We start from the raw sequence: 12877 nt of genomic DNA, 5'->3' as shown, positions 1-12877 counted from the left end.
TGTAAAAAATGAAGAAGTGTAGTAAATACAGTACTAAATAAAGTACTAAATTCAGAACTTCCAAAATTTCTATTTAATACAATTAATATTTTGAAGCAGAAAATTACATAACGCGAATTAATTTTCTGCCAAAATGGTATAAAACAAGGCCGCATTTTCCACATTAATTTTAAATTAAAAATAGAGCAATATAAAGTAATTCGTTATAAAATACTATATCTTATTATATTACGTTCGTATAGCTTCTCTTAAATAGTAGGTGTACTCTATTACTAGTCTATTAAAAGATAGAGAGAAAAGAAACAGATAAGAAAGTCGTTTTGCTACACTTGGGAATTTAGCAGCGTTATTGCATTTACTCCGTAAAAGCTTTCAGTAAACCATTAAACATTAAAGAAAAATGTTGTTTTTAACAATATCAAACCAATTATTACAGTATCCTTTCGTACGACATCACAATGATATTTCACAATGAAACAAAAGAAAAATTAACAATGCCATCGCATGGTCGATAATGACTAGAACTATATTGCAGAAAATTATTTGCATTTTCAAATATAACCAAGATAGCATCTCAAGTTTGATCATCCAGTTTGGAAGCTGCTGGTATGCGCGAATATGGCGAAGTTGAGGCCGATATGCAACGTACCTCGGACACCCGCCTCAACTGATCGATCTCCTGATGTAATTGAGAGATCTTCTCCGCGCTAGAGATCGATGCTTCCTGTAAGGAGGTTCTCCATTCGCGTTCGAGTCGCAATTCCCTCTCGACCCCGTTCGCCCTCGCTTCTCTCTCGGCAGCTTCAGCTCCCAAAATCCTCACCCTCTCTACTGCATCTGATTTCACGTCGTCCATTTCCTTGCACCTGATTAAGTCAAATCACTGGTACTCAAAGAATCGAACACAATACTATACGACAAACGCGGGAATTTTCTACGTACGACGGCTGAAGTTGTAATGGGAATAATCGTATGCAAAATTTCGATAATTTTTGCAGTATTTAAAAAAATAGTAATCGTGGAGATAATTGGCATTTAAGCGAGAAATGACGTTGAATTTGATTCAGTTGAAATTAGTAAAGATAATTAAGATTAAGATAAGATTCTTTTTTTTTAAGTCTAATACTAAAATGTAATTAGGCCATTTCATAAATAACGGAATTTGTCATAATAGGAAGAAATATAATTTATAAAAAGAGAAATTAGATAAAAAAAAACTGGAAAATTATCGTAGAAAATGAGAAAAAATACATCACTATAAACACGTTATTTATGAAATGATCTAATACGTTATATGGAAATAATGAATCAACCATGATATTATAATTAAAATTGAAATGTGAATGAGCTAACAAATTTTCTTGATTCCTCAGAAGTTATTACGCTCGTAATTTCAGTCTTACGATTTATCTGAAAGTACACGTATTTAAGACACTGCCTTGCGATCATTTAATAAAGATACAATGTAAGTAACCTAATTAAATTGCAGCGAAGTAACATTCGAACAAAATAACGACGAAACTTCGTCAGAATTTTCCGTTGTTATTTCAAGAGATTATTTTGAGAGACGAATAAATTATTATAATAACCGATATAGCCGTCCATTTAAACAAAATTCGTTCGAGAAACCGACGTACGCAGTTTCGTTGGCCGAGTTTACAGAAACACTAAGCTCCTCGACGAAAGGAAGTTACAAAAGCAAGGATCTGTAACTTAGTTGGAGTTCTCATTGAAACTTTCGCCATGATTATTCATGACCGAATACCGTTATCCAGCCGAAGAAACAGGCAGGTTGTTTTTTTAAAGACTTTATATTATAATCCCCGAGCGAATTCAGCAAAATGTCGGATCTCCATACTCATCTATTTTTCCTCGAGTTCGTAATCCAATCTTTAACGGTGCAAAAGCTCAACTTACCTTCCGCTTCAATATAAATTCATCATTTCCACGCAAAATTATAATTAATCATGACGTAGAGAAATTACAAGAAATTTAAATAACGGAACGAAAAAGAACTCGAAAGCTATGCATAACTTTCCTTTTTTTATTATTATTATTATGAAGGCTATACTACAGAAATTATTCGAACGAAAAGTCTCATCTTACGTCTAAACGATGATGATCTGAGGGTAATTAAATGCAAACTATCTTCTGTCATGAATTTATTTCCGCTGCATTGATATACAAGCACACAAGTGTCTGGGTGCATTATAAAGACCATTGCTCGATTGCTTATACATAATTATATTTATATAAAGATATTATATATATATGTATGGCACGTTTGTTTCGTGAGTCTTTCGATAAACGTGAACGACACAAACGGTGTGTATATGCGTGTCTGTGAGTGTAGGTGTATTTATATATATATAACGACGAAGAATATATACGATCGTAAGAAACAATTTGATCGATATAAAAGCAAACAGAAAAAGTAAGTGGAATAAAGAAAAGAAAAAACGACGATAAAGATGATCGCAAGTCAGTTCCTGAAATACTGAGGTATCGTTTATAATTTATAATTCTAATTGACCAGATACCATCAATCTAATATAATAATTGACGAGCAATTAACAAGAAAAAAGAGTGTACTTCTCACGCACGAGCAAGGCAATAGATTTAAAAGGGCAACACATTTACATGTTATTGCCCTGATTAGCAATCGATATTAATTCAGCGATTCGTTTACTCAACTCGAGGTATAAATCTACCAATTAATACGGGAAACATGAATTTGTCGCTATAACATTAATATTTATATTATATTATATATGTATAGACCTAATAATCTTAGATCGAGTAGCCGTTAAATGAAGGTTTGCCAACATCTCCATTAACGATAAATCGAATCTGTATCTATAATGTTTGCCTCGGCTAATCTACCCTAAGTCAGATCGCGTACGCGACGCCTAAGTAAAAAATAAATCACCTCTAACTACAGCCGTCGAGGGTATATCATTTCTCGATATCGTTATACGATAATCACCGAGAGCCACGAGCTATAGAAAAATCTCTTATCACAACGACTAGGTTTGTAAATGCTAAAATGTTTAACGATAGTAAAGATAATATTAGTAATATTTTGCCGTTCCTTTATACAGCGCCCTTTTACGAGGGTACGCGAGGAACGCGTGACTGAGTGAAATCGAAGTGTCAAGATTTTGTAAAATTAAAAGCGTCGATGATTGAAAAAAGAATTTGGTATTCGAAATTCTTCATCTTGTCATCAAAGTTTGTACTACGATAGAGAATCTTACTTTAAATTTCAATTAGGATTAAAATTTAATCGACAGACAATACTTTACATTCTCTTATAAATTATAATTGAACAATTTTCGTGATATTAAAATTTGATTTTGTAAAACTTCAAAGTAATTTTAAATAAAATAATTTTAAATAAAAATTGTCTTATACTTAGATCACATCGAATTCTTGAAGTATTATATAACTGTACTAAATATTAGATTATATTACATTGCAAATTAATAAAATTCTATTAAAATCAGAATTTTTGTAATGCCAAAGTCTTTTTATATTAGTCGCGCGATGATTCGAAGCCCCGCGGACGTTGACAACAAAATCTTACAGTAATAGCTTCAAGCTGCGAGTTCACGAGTACCTATGTTCGGAAAGCTAGATAAAGTATATATATGATAGAATGTTAGTATTAACTTCGATAAAATATTGATCGCGTCGAAATGTAATCTAAAACCCGATGAATCAGTCGCGCTTACAAAGTAATTAACACTAATGAAAGACAAATAAACATACTTTTCATCCATTTTCTGGATGGTTTCAGTCATCGATAGCGTCTTAGCCTCCAATTTAGTGATCAGTTCTGTTTTATGCTTAAGCGAGCCTTCGCACTCCTGAAATAAACCCTATTTCAGTGAAAGGTGGAAAGAACCGTTTCATTTGTTTCTCGATTAAAGGAAGAGCCCTGAAATAGCACGTAATCCTTAGAAGTAAAATGTACATTGTGTAATTTATAGCTGCAAGCTCATCCTGTACCAATGTAGATGATGTAATATGTATATGATAAATGTAAAACAGTTTTTTAAAAGATTCAGACGTCGTAATCGTTAATGTATGGTGAAATTAATGGAAAATCGTGCAACATGAGTTTTTAATCCCATTAAACATAGGTTGAATAAAAGATTTTTTTCGTCGAGTTTCGAATGGAATATTAATTATTTGTCAATTGATATTACCTTCCATTGCATTAATCGGGAATCCGTGAAAATGTTCGATAAATATAAATGAATCTACTTTCTCTGTTAACAGAATCTACTGATAAATTATTTAATAGAGAAAAATTGCTATCAATTTGACAGGATAATTAATATTCGTTAAAATACAATGTTTTCACGATGGATTGAAATTAAATATCCGAGACACTCTACAAAAAGTGGATAATAATTATAATCAAAATCTGATGAACAATAAAACGCATTCTGATTGAATGTGATGAAGATATGAAAAACATGTGTATAATAATGTTATTGTCGTCGATAGTTCTGTGGACAAAATAGCAATTTTATTGAAATAGCGTAACTATGCCGTAACAAAGCACAGTTACATTTATAAAGTGTCTCGATTGAAACACACCACGACAGGTGTTGCATTTAAAAGCTTATTGATGCATGGATTGCTGGATAATTAAATATCGAATATTTCATTCTCGTTCATATTCTACGCATTTTGGATATATAAAGTCCTGTCCTGTGAAAGATCTAAGTGATATAGCTTGTTTAGCGTTAAATGTATAATAATAGTGCTTCTGAATAATCCAACAACATTTTTCGCGATTAAATTCTATTCATTAACAACCATTATATCCACAAATGTATCATAACAGTTATACTTTTAGGCTCCGGTTACAGTTACACGATATACAGTCAATGTCTACTAACTTAAATAATGTATAAGCTCCTCTGTTTCAACTTATTTCAGAATAATACAGATTTTCTACGTAGGGGATTTATTAATGTATTAACTAGGGCATCCTTCAGTTAGAAACTTTCATAATTAAAAAATGACAAATTAATAAAGACAAATCAGTTTCAGCTATATCGATTTTAATCCTTGTAAATATAATTATGATGTAATTTATTTTTAACAGAAGCGATAAGAAAGAAAGAAAGACAGATGGTCTCTAAATAAAGAAATTATTATGTACAGGAGATTAGCAACCAGTTAATGAGTTAAAGAATTTATTGAAACTAAAAATTGAAACAGAGAGATAATTTAAGTACCTATGAAAATCTATTGTCAAATACAAAAAATGAAATAAAAATCACATTTCATAAATTATGTACAGAATTGTCAATTAACAAATGTTGAAATACACCAGTACTTCTATATACATCGACATTCTTTAAAATGTCATTGGACATTTCAGGAACACGTTCGTATAAAGGATTTGCCGTCATTTATACGCCCTTGATTAGTCGAAATATTAAACGGAGTATGAAGATGCATAGTATAAAAACCATTCTCTAGAAACAGTGTTCTTTTATGCAGTCGATTGTTCCTCCGCCTCCATAGAAATCTCACCGTTCGATTTACTCTGTTCTGGGGTATCAGGCTTTGCCATTTCCTTTTCGTTAGCGCCATTTTGTTGCTCGTTACCCCTTGTTTGTCCGTTATTATTAGGAGAATATGGTTGCTCAGTGAGGGATTGCTGCTGAGCATTAGTGGATTGTTGGTGATTGTTAGTTTGCTGGTTATTAGTCGGTTTTTGATGATTGTTAGCTGATTGTTGCTGATTATTAGGAGGGTGCTGATAATCAATCGCGGATACATTGTCTGCAGACGAGTAACATCGTGGTGAAGTGGGACTGATGTTATTAAGAATCGATTTCAAGATACTGCTCGGCGTGGTTGGACTATGAATATTTTTCCCATCCTTTTTCATGTGGTTGCACTTCTCAAGATTATTCAGGATCTTGCCGATTTTATTCGTCTTCGCATGAAGCCGGCTCACCATTTCTCCTTTCTGCGTTAGTTCGTGCTCACATTCCTATAATGGAAATAGTCCCAGAAACAAGAAATTTCGAAAGCTACCCAACATCCCCAGCATGGTAAAAGGGAATTAGAAACTGTCTGAGTGGAATCAAATTTCGCTAAAAATCTGAAAAGCTGTTGGGATTAAAGCAGAAACGAAAAGGAACAGAAATGCGATGAAAAAACACATAGATTAGAAAACATGTAGGAAGAAATCATAATCGCGACGAGGATCTGCCTCGTGCTTAAACGTCGAAAAAATTTGTCATAATTGTAAATTTACTGATTAAACGTTTCGCTATAAATGTAGATAAAGACATTGTAATGTTAAAACGAATAGTTCGAGAGAGTAAAATGGTTTTGATTTTACTCATATGAAGCATCCTGCGTCGCGATTAGCGCGTAACAAGAAATACAATTGATCACCTGTAGCTTTTTATACATTTCCAAGTTAATTAACTTGATCTCGTCGAGCTGTCGTCGTAACGATATGATCGTATCTTGTTTCTCGTGAATATCTTTCTCCAACAACTTCATAGCCACTTCCATTTCTGACTTCATACTAATCTGTTCACAAAAAATTACTCAGTCATTTTCCTAATTTCAATTTCCACAATATTCATTTTTCAATATTTAACATGTTGAAGCTATTAAAATTCAACTGGAAGAAAGAATATAAATAAGAAGAATCCACCTGTAATTCTAATTCCTTTTCTACATCCTGCCGTAATTTCTTTTCAGCATCTAGCCTACTTCTCAACTCCTCGATCTCTGTCGTCGTTTCAGTAATTTTGATTGGTGGTTTCCCATTCTGAAACCAGAGAAACTTCTCTTTGACGAAGGATGAACCGATAGAAAGAATGTTAGACATCAAAATCTCCGTACCTCGTTCGTGTCTTTGATTTCGATTCCCAACTCTTTTTTCAATTGTCTATTCTCCTCGTGAAGCGACAGAATGTTATTTTTAGCGATAGACAGGTCCTCCTTCATAAGAGCGTTTGTCGTTGTTAAGGATTCCACTTTGGCTTGTAGGTTTGTCACAGTTGCGCTGAAATCGATGTACAGTACAACGTCTAAACTTGTAACTCGCTCGAATTGAAATAAATCATCGCGGTATGTAACTGTAGAAAGCACAATTACTTTAAATGTCGGTTTAGTTCCTCGATGTAATTTTTCTGGTCGAGGACAGTTGTCATGTTATCATTTTCAAGCTCGTCGTCTGGAGATTCACCAGGTATATGATTGCTGTTTCGCAGGTATAGCGAGAAATCGATCACACCTTGTTGACAATCGAGGTCTTCTTCCTGCCGTAACAATTTCCCCATTCAGTTTTAACCCCGTTAGACGATCCTGATCAGCGTGGAAAAAACACACGCAACTGACCTTTACACAGAAGTTGCAGTCGATTACGTTCAAGCCCACCAACAAGCCCATTATAACGATTGCCTCCTCGCTCATCATCAGAGCGTCAGGCTCGAAATACTCGGACAATATATCTTCCTTGTGGTCGATTAAAACTTTCAAGTAGTCCGCTAGCTTTTTCTGCATTAACGCCATACGCAACCATGCTCGCGCTCTACCCATTGCAGTCCTGAAAAGGTCAGCCCGGTCAACGGACCGTATATCAAATAGAAATCGCTAGAGACGTGATTTGATAAAGCTGATCTAATTTCATTTGGAATATGTTATTTAATATCGTACATAAAGTATTAGACGAATTGAATATTACATTACAAAATCTAGTTTTACAAAGAAAATTAAACAATTTATTTTAAGAGTAGAAATGTCAGAGATCTCTTAGCTTCGGTCAATTTTGACAGAAATATAGCTTAAGAAGCAGAGAATCAATTTCATATATTTTATCGACGTTAGAAGTATTATTATAAAAAATATTGTGTAATTTTTTTTTAAACAGATCAAGGTACTAAATTTAGTCTGATTCTGTTCTTCGATTAGCGCTAAGAAAATAATAGCTTACTTTGAGGAATATTTCTACTCAAATATAGATAAATATTGGGAACCATAAAATGTTTATACAAAATAATATTAAAACTATTTTAAGTTAAATACATAAATCGTAGGTACTTATAGCGAACATTGAACATTTCTATATTGAAAAATGAATAATAAAGTTTCTATAAATTTTCTTAATTTACTAATATCACCAATCGTAAGTTTCAACTTATATACCTATACATGAGAAAATAGAGAGAAGGCAGAAACAGAATTATACCTAACAGTAGGTAGATCACGAATACTGGACGTAATGTCCTGTGCTTCGGAACAATATTTCTCAACGAGCTGAAGTATATCCCAAAGCTCCTTCTTGGGTCCAAGTAGACCCTGAAATCGAAGGCAATTAGTGCCATTTCCTTTTCCTTTTAATTATAAATCAGTATTTAGATATTTCGAAGGTGTTGTTTACCTTCTTTGGTCGTAAACCATGCCTAAGCACGTGTTCAAGAACGATGAAAAAATGTTGCAATGGCATATGATCAGAATCAAGCATCCGACCATACTTCAAAGACGTTTCGATCAGCTCCTTCACGATTAATTTTGAAATATTCACAAGATTACTCCTCTCGATGATGACTGGATCGCGTGCTGTAAACACAACAGTTTCTTGTTCCAGTTGGGATCGGGAAAAATTAAATCATCCTGTTGGTGATAATTACTGGTTTCGTTCATATTCTTGATGTTGAATAATTACAAAATATAACAAATCATTCTCCCCGAAAGCATGAAGATGATGGTATGAATGGAAATATCAGCGAAGCGCAACACAAAATTATTAACAAACAAAAAGTTGCGATTAAAATTATTTTCGATTTTAGAAGGAAGAAGATTTAGGATACGTGATTTCAAAAATCGTGAAAGAATAGAAAAATAAAAAATATGTAAATAAAAAGAAGTCCCCAAGGAAACTAATTCCAGCAATTTCTAAATTCGAAAATCTGGTAACAGCATTTAAAAGAAACGATGCGTTCTAACGAGAAATAATCCAAGAAAGAGTTAAACGATAAATATCGTATATTAATTATAGCTTCCACCGGATAATTTCACAAGTAATGTTATCTTTCATTTCTTATTTTAAACTTCTAGAGTAATTGACAAAATCATATTATTAATTTGATTTGACAAGAATTATAGACAATGGTATTAATCCTTAAATCTGTTTAACTTTAAGGTATTTAATTTTAATTTTCTCACTCGTACATTACAACACGACAACATCACGTGTACGTAATAACTGTATTTATATTTATATATACACACAGAATTACTCATTCTATGTATAGCGTAATATATAAACTTCATACTACGAATAATAATACAGTTAAATTCGCCGAACCTAGTTTCTTTACTATTGCATTATATAAATAATATATAAATATTCCAAATCAATTCTCTTCATAAATCGATTTTCCCTGTAGGATGTGATATTCCTTATTTTCTCCTTGTTTTTCACTTATGGAATGATCTGGCACTTTTTAATCTATTTTCACTAACATCAACCAGCATCCAAATCCCTAAGCGAAGTCAAATAATAAACGAGCCGGAATAAATTTCCCCAGGGATCGATTTCCCACGGAGCAACGTCAACTAACCCTAAACTTAGCAAAAAAAAAAAAAAAAAAAAGAGAGAAAGAGAACAACCAAAGCTTCAAAACTTGAACTCGTCCAACTGAGATGTAAGAAACAATAAACCTCAATTAAGTCAACATTGACTGGTGCAAAAATTCTCAGCCCGATTTCCAATTATATATGAACCAATGAAGATAGAATGGAGCGAATAGTGCAAGAACATCGAGTACAGACACAAGCTGGAAACGTGCTGCAATGGCGGTGGGCTTGGCGGCATTATATCGCGAAGCTCTCGCTGATCGGGAAGCTGTTGCTGACGATGATGATCATTATGATGATGATGATGATGATGATGGTTAATACCACTGAGAGCGAGCGGTGGCGATGGTGAACGTTGCATCGACTCCTGCAACGAGAACTCGACATCCTGAAGCTCTTTCAGGCACAGCCACTCGCCGTCGACAGAAACACGGAAGTTGCACAGGTATATCGTATCCTGAGCGCCAGCCATGTCTTCTTCAAGCATGACCCCACTGTGATGTACACTGTGGTCACCCGGTGGCCTGATCTTCAGACCGTTTTTGGATTCTTGCCGCATAGAAGATCGTTCGTAACAATGGATTGTTTTAGGCCACTCCAACTATGGAGTTCTTACCTTAACCGAACCTTTTTCCTCTTTATCGATCCTCTCAGTGACTATTCTTTAAAGTAATGTAATATTTCAAAAGATTAGTCTCCTCTGTTTTGTTAACTTCAGTTTCCCTGAGAAAAGATATCTGAAGAATTGTGGTTTAACTCTTCTGATATTAATTAATTAGACTTGTCTCTTGGAACAAAGCTCTTCTTCATCTCCAATGATATCAGTAGAGTTCTTCCAGTCGACGTTGCTCTTGACAATTTCAATCAGCTGATGTGTTTCACTGATGTAACTTAGTTGGTTCGTATTGGTCGAATTAATAATTTGATTCTACTTATTTCGATCACTTTATGTTTACACAAACAGCAATAATAATTCTTTTGCTGTTTTAATAGATCCAGTCCGTGATGTTTGTATGATATTGATATTGTTAAATTGCTTGAAAAGTTAGTTCGTGATATGGAGAAAATGAAATATAGACACTGCGGTAAAAGCGATGAAAAGAAACTTTGGCTAAAGCAGAAAGACGGCCGTTCGCACTCGGTTTTAGTGCTACATCGTAGCTGAACGTTGCGGCAGTTGATTTCTTAAGAGCTCAACATCGCAGAGACTGGTTCACTGTCGAGTAAAACTACGTATGACGTGTGTTCCGTTGCTCACGAAAAATTTTACGACGAAAATGGCGAGTCACCGGCGAAAAGTAATATTGATTCTCCCGCCGACCTTACCTCCACCTACGATAATCAATATACATGCTGGAGCAGACAGTCCGGAACGTACTGCCATCTATCACGGTTCGACTACGTCGATAAAACAGAATATAATACAAAACTAACGTAATAAAAATAAAATCTAAATTGTACGTGTATATATATTGGTGAAAATTTTGCCGCAATGCAATTAAAATAAAATAATTTTATAGAATTATACTTTATATATTTGTTATAACTTAGATCGTGTAATTTTAGTTTTATTTAACTTAAACGGATGGAACATTTCGTTTGTCTGTAGAAATATTTCTATGATAATGTCATTCTTATGTATTATATTATTTTTTAAGATTGTAAAATATTACTTTTATTCTGTAAACTTTTAAATTATTGTGCATTACATTCTCAATAGCTTCTTAACTTTATTTCCATGTACGATATTGAAAATTCTTAAAATGACACAGATCTAAAATTGAAGAATCCTTTGAAAATTGAAAGATTGATCAAAGATAACAAAATTATCAAGGTTCTTTCACTACGCAAACAATTATGCAATTAGTTAGTCAACTAACTATAAATATGTTAATTGCAACACGCATTTTATATCTTACTAGAGTCTTACTTAAAGTGTCGAAATATTATTTTGTTTCGAGCGTGAAACATTATAATACTTATCGCTTTATCGAAATCCCTTATCAAAAATTTAAATAATTATTTAACTACACAACAGTAGCAACAACTTAAAGTAGTACTGTAACATTTTATTAAAACTCTGACGAATACTACTCTTGATCTAAATATTTTATTTTATAATTATAATGTTTAAGAACATTAATTCATCTTGATATTGCTAATCAGCGGTAAGTCCTCCTCAGATGTCACTAACAAATCTACTATCGGTCATAAGGACCACATACTAATTCACTAAGAACTATATATATGCCGCGGTTCTTTTTATAATCCTCTTTTTTATAATCTTGTTTTACAGTTAATCTAAACCATAGTATATAATCACACAATAATTCATCCTAACAAAGGTAAACGACCTATAATCTGGTCAGCTGCCGGACATATAACACGTGTAATATTGCCATTGATGATCACGTGACAATGTGTCAATTCGCGAAGTAGGCGTTTCGCGATAAAGAATGGAGATCTAGAATGTGCGCGCTGATTCGTGTACGCATCGTCGGATGACGTTGAATCGCGCGCACTTTGCACCGACGGAAACGTCGACTTTGAAATGCGCGCCGAAAACGGATCGAAAACATGCACCTATCGTGTTATGTACTTACGTCTCGGTAACCACCAAGCGTCTAGTTTTCTGGGCCTCGAGACAACCAGATCCGGCCACTTGTCCTCCCTTATCGAGTAAGTCGACGGTGATCGTGATACACTTTTCTCATTCTCTTCAGACACTAAGCTACCGGTTAACGATTTCTCGGACGGAGATATTGGCAAACCTTCGCTACTCTCCGCGGCCATGTTTACGTTTTCACTGTACGCTCGCGCGCGCGCTTGCCAACGACTGCCCATGTCATGCGTTCTCGAGCGCGCCCACTGTCAGCGATGGGAACGACGCTCATTCAAATCGTTGTACATTTGAATAACATTGTGTAAACTCAGGAACGACCCTGATGTAAATCGTGTACGATTGCTATTGATTGTTGTTTGATTGTTAATTGACATTTGTGAGAATATCAAAATATTTGAAGCGTATTGTAACCTGTCTGTAGTGAATGATGTTTGATGAATGGTGTTTATCTATAGAAACATGTATCGATATATGTATGTATATATATCGATCTCAGATTCTTCTAACCTATAGATCGTAAGAAGAATACGTAAGAAGAACGTGTTTTTTGAAGGTTGGCCTTATTTACTTTTGTAGAATAATCTGTAGCGAATTAAATATAAAGTTACAATTATATTTTGGAGA

General features: G+C 34.0%; 1 protein-coding gene across 7 annotated transcripts in view; it reads right to left on the bottom strand.

The window, feature by feature from the left end:
• Positions 1-12489, bottom strand: part of LOC117204915 (protein RUFY3-like) — a 30456-nt gene extending 17967 nt beyond the window's left edge. The window contains exons 1-11 of one of the 7 annotated variants that reach the window (XM_033442831.1): positions 10247-10955; positions 9826-10179; positions 8432-8610; positions 8240-8349; positions 7390-7597; positions 7147-7310; positions 6892-7054; positions 6701-6817; positions 6433-6573; positions 3772-3869; positions 650-866 (exon numbers count right to left, since the gene is read on the bottom strand). In XM_033442831.1, the coding sequence (XP_033298722.1) occupies positions 650-866; positions 3772-3869; positions 6433-6573; positions 6701-6817; positions 6892-7054; positions 7147-7310; positions 7390-7597; positions 8240-8349; positions 8432-8610; positions 9826-10117 (1689 nt within the window). In that variant the 5' untranslated portion in view covers positions 10118-10179; positions 10247-10955. Of the gene's footprint in view, positions 1-649; positions 867-3771; positions 6023-6432; positions 6574-6700; positions 6818-6891; positions 7055-7146; positions 7311-7389; positions 7598-8239; positions 8350-8431; positions 8611-9825; positions 10956-12233 lie in introns of those variants that run through there. The other 6 variants (XM_033442832.1, XM_033442833.1, XM_033442830.1 and 3 more) reach the window with 6 other exon arrangements.
• Between the last annotated feature and the right edge of the window lie 388 nt (positions 12490-12877).

Source organism: Bombus bifarius, unplaced genomic scaffold (assembly GCF_011952205.1).
Source record: "Bombus bifarius isolate JDL3187 unplaced genomic scaffold, Bbif_JDL3187 scf7180000007984, whole genome shotgun sequence".
In the NCBI taxonomy this organism is placed as follows: domain Eukaryota; kingdom Metazoa; phylum Arthropoda; class Insecta; order Hymenoptera; family Apidae; genus Bombus; species Bombus bifarius.
This window is presented reverse-complemented; position numbering and strand designations above follow the sequence as displayed.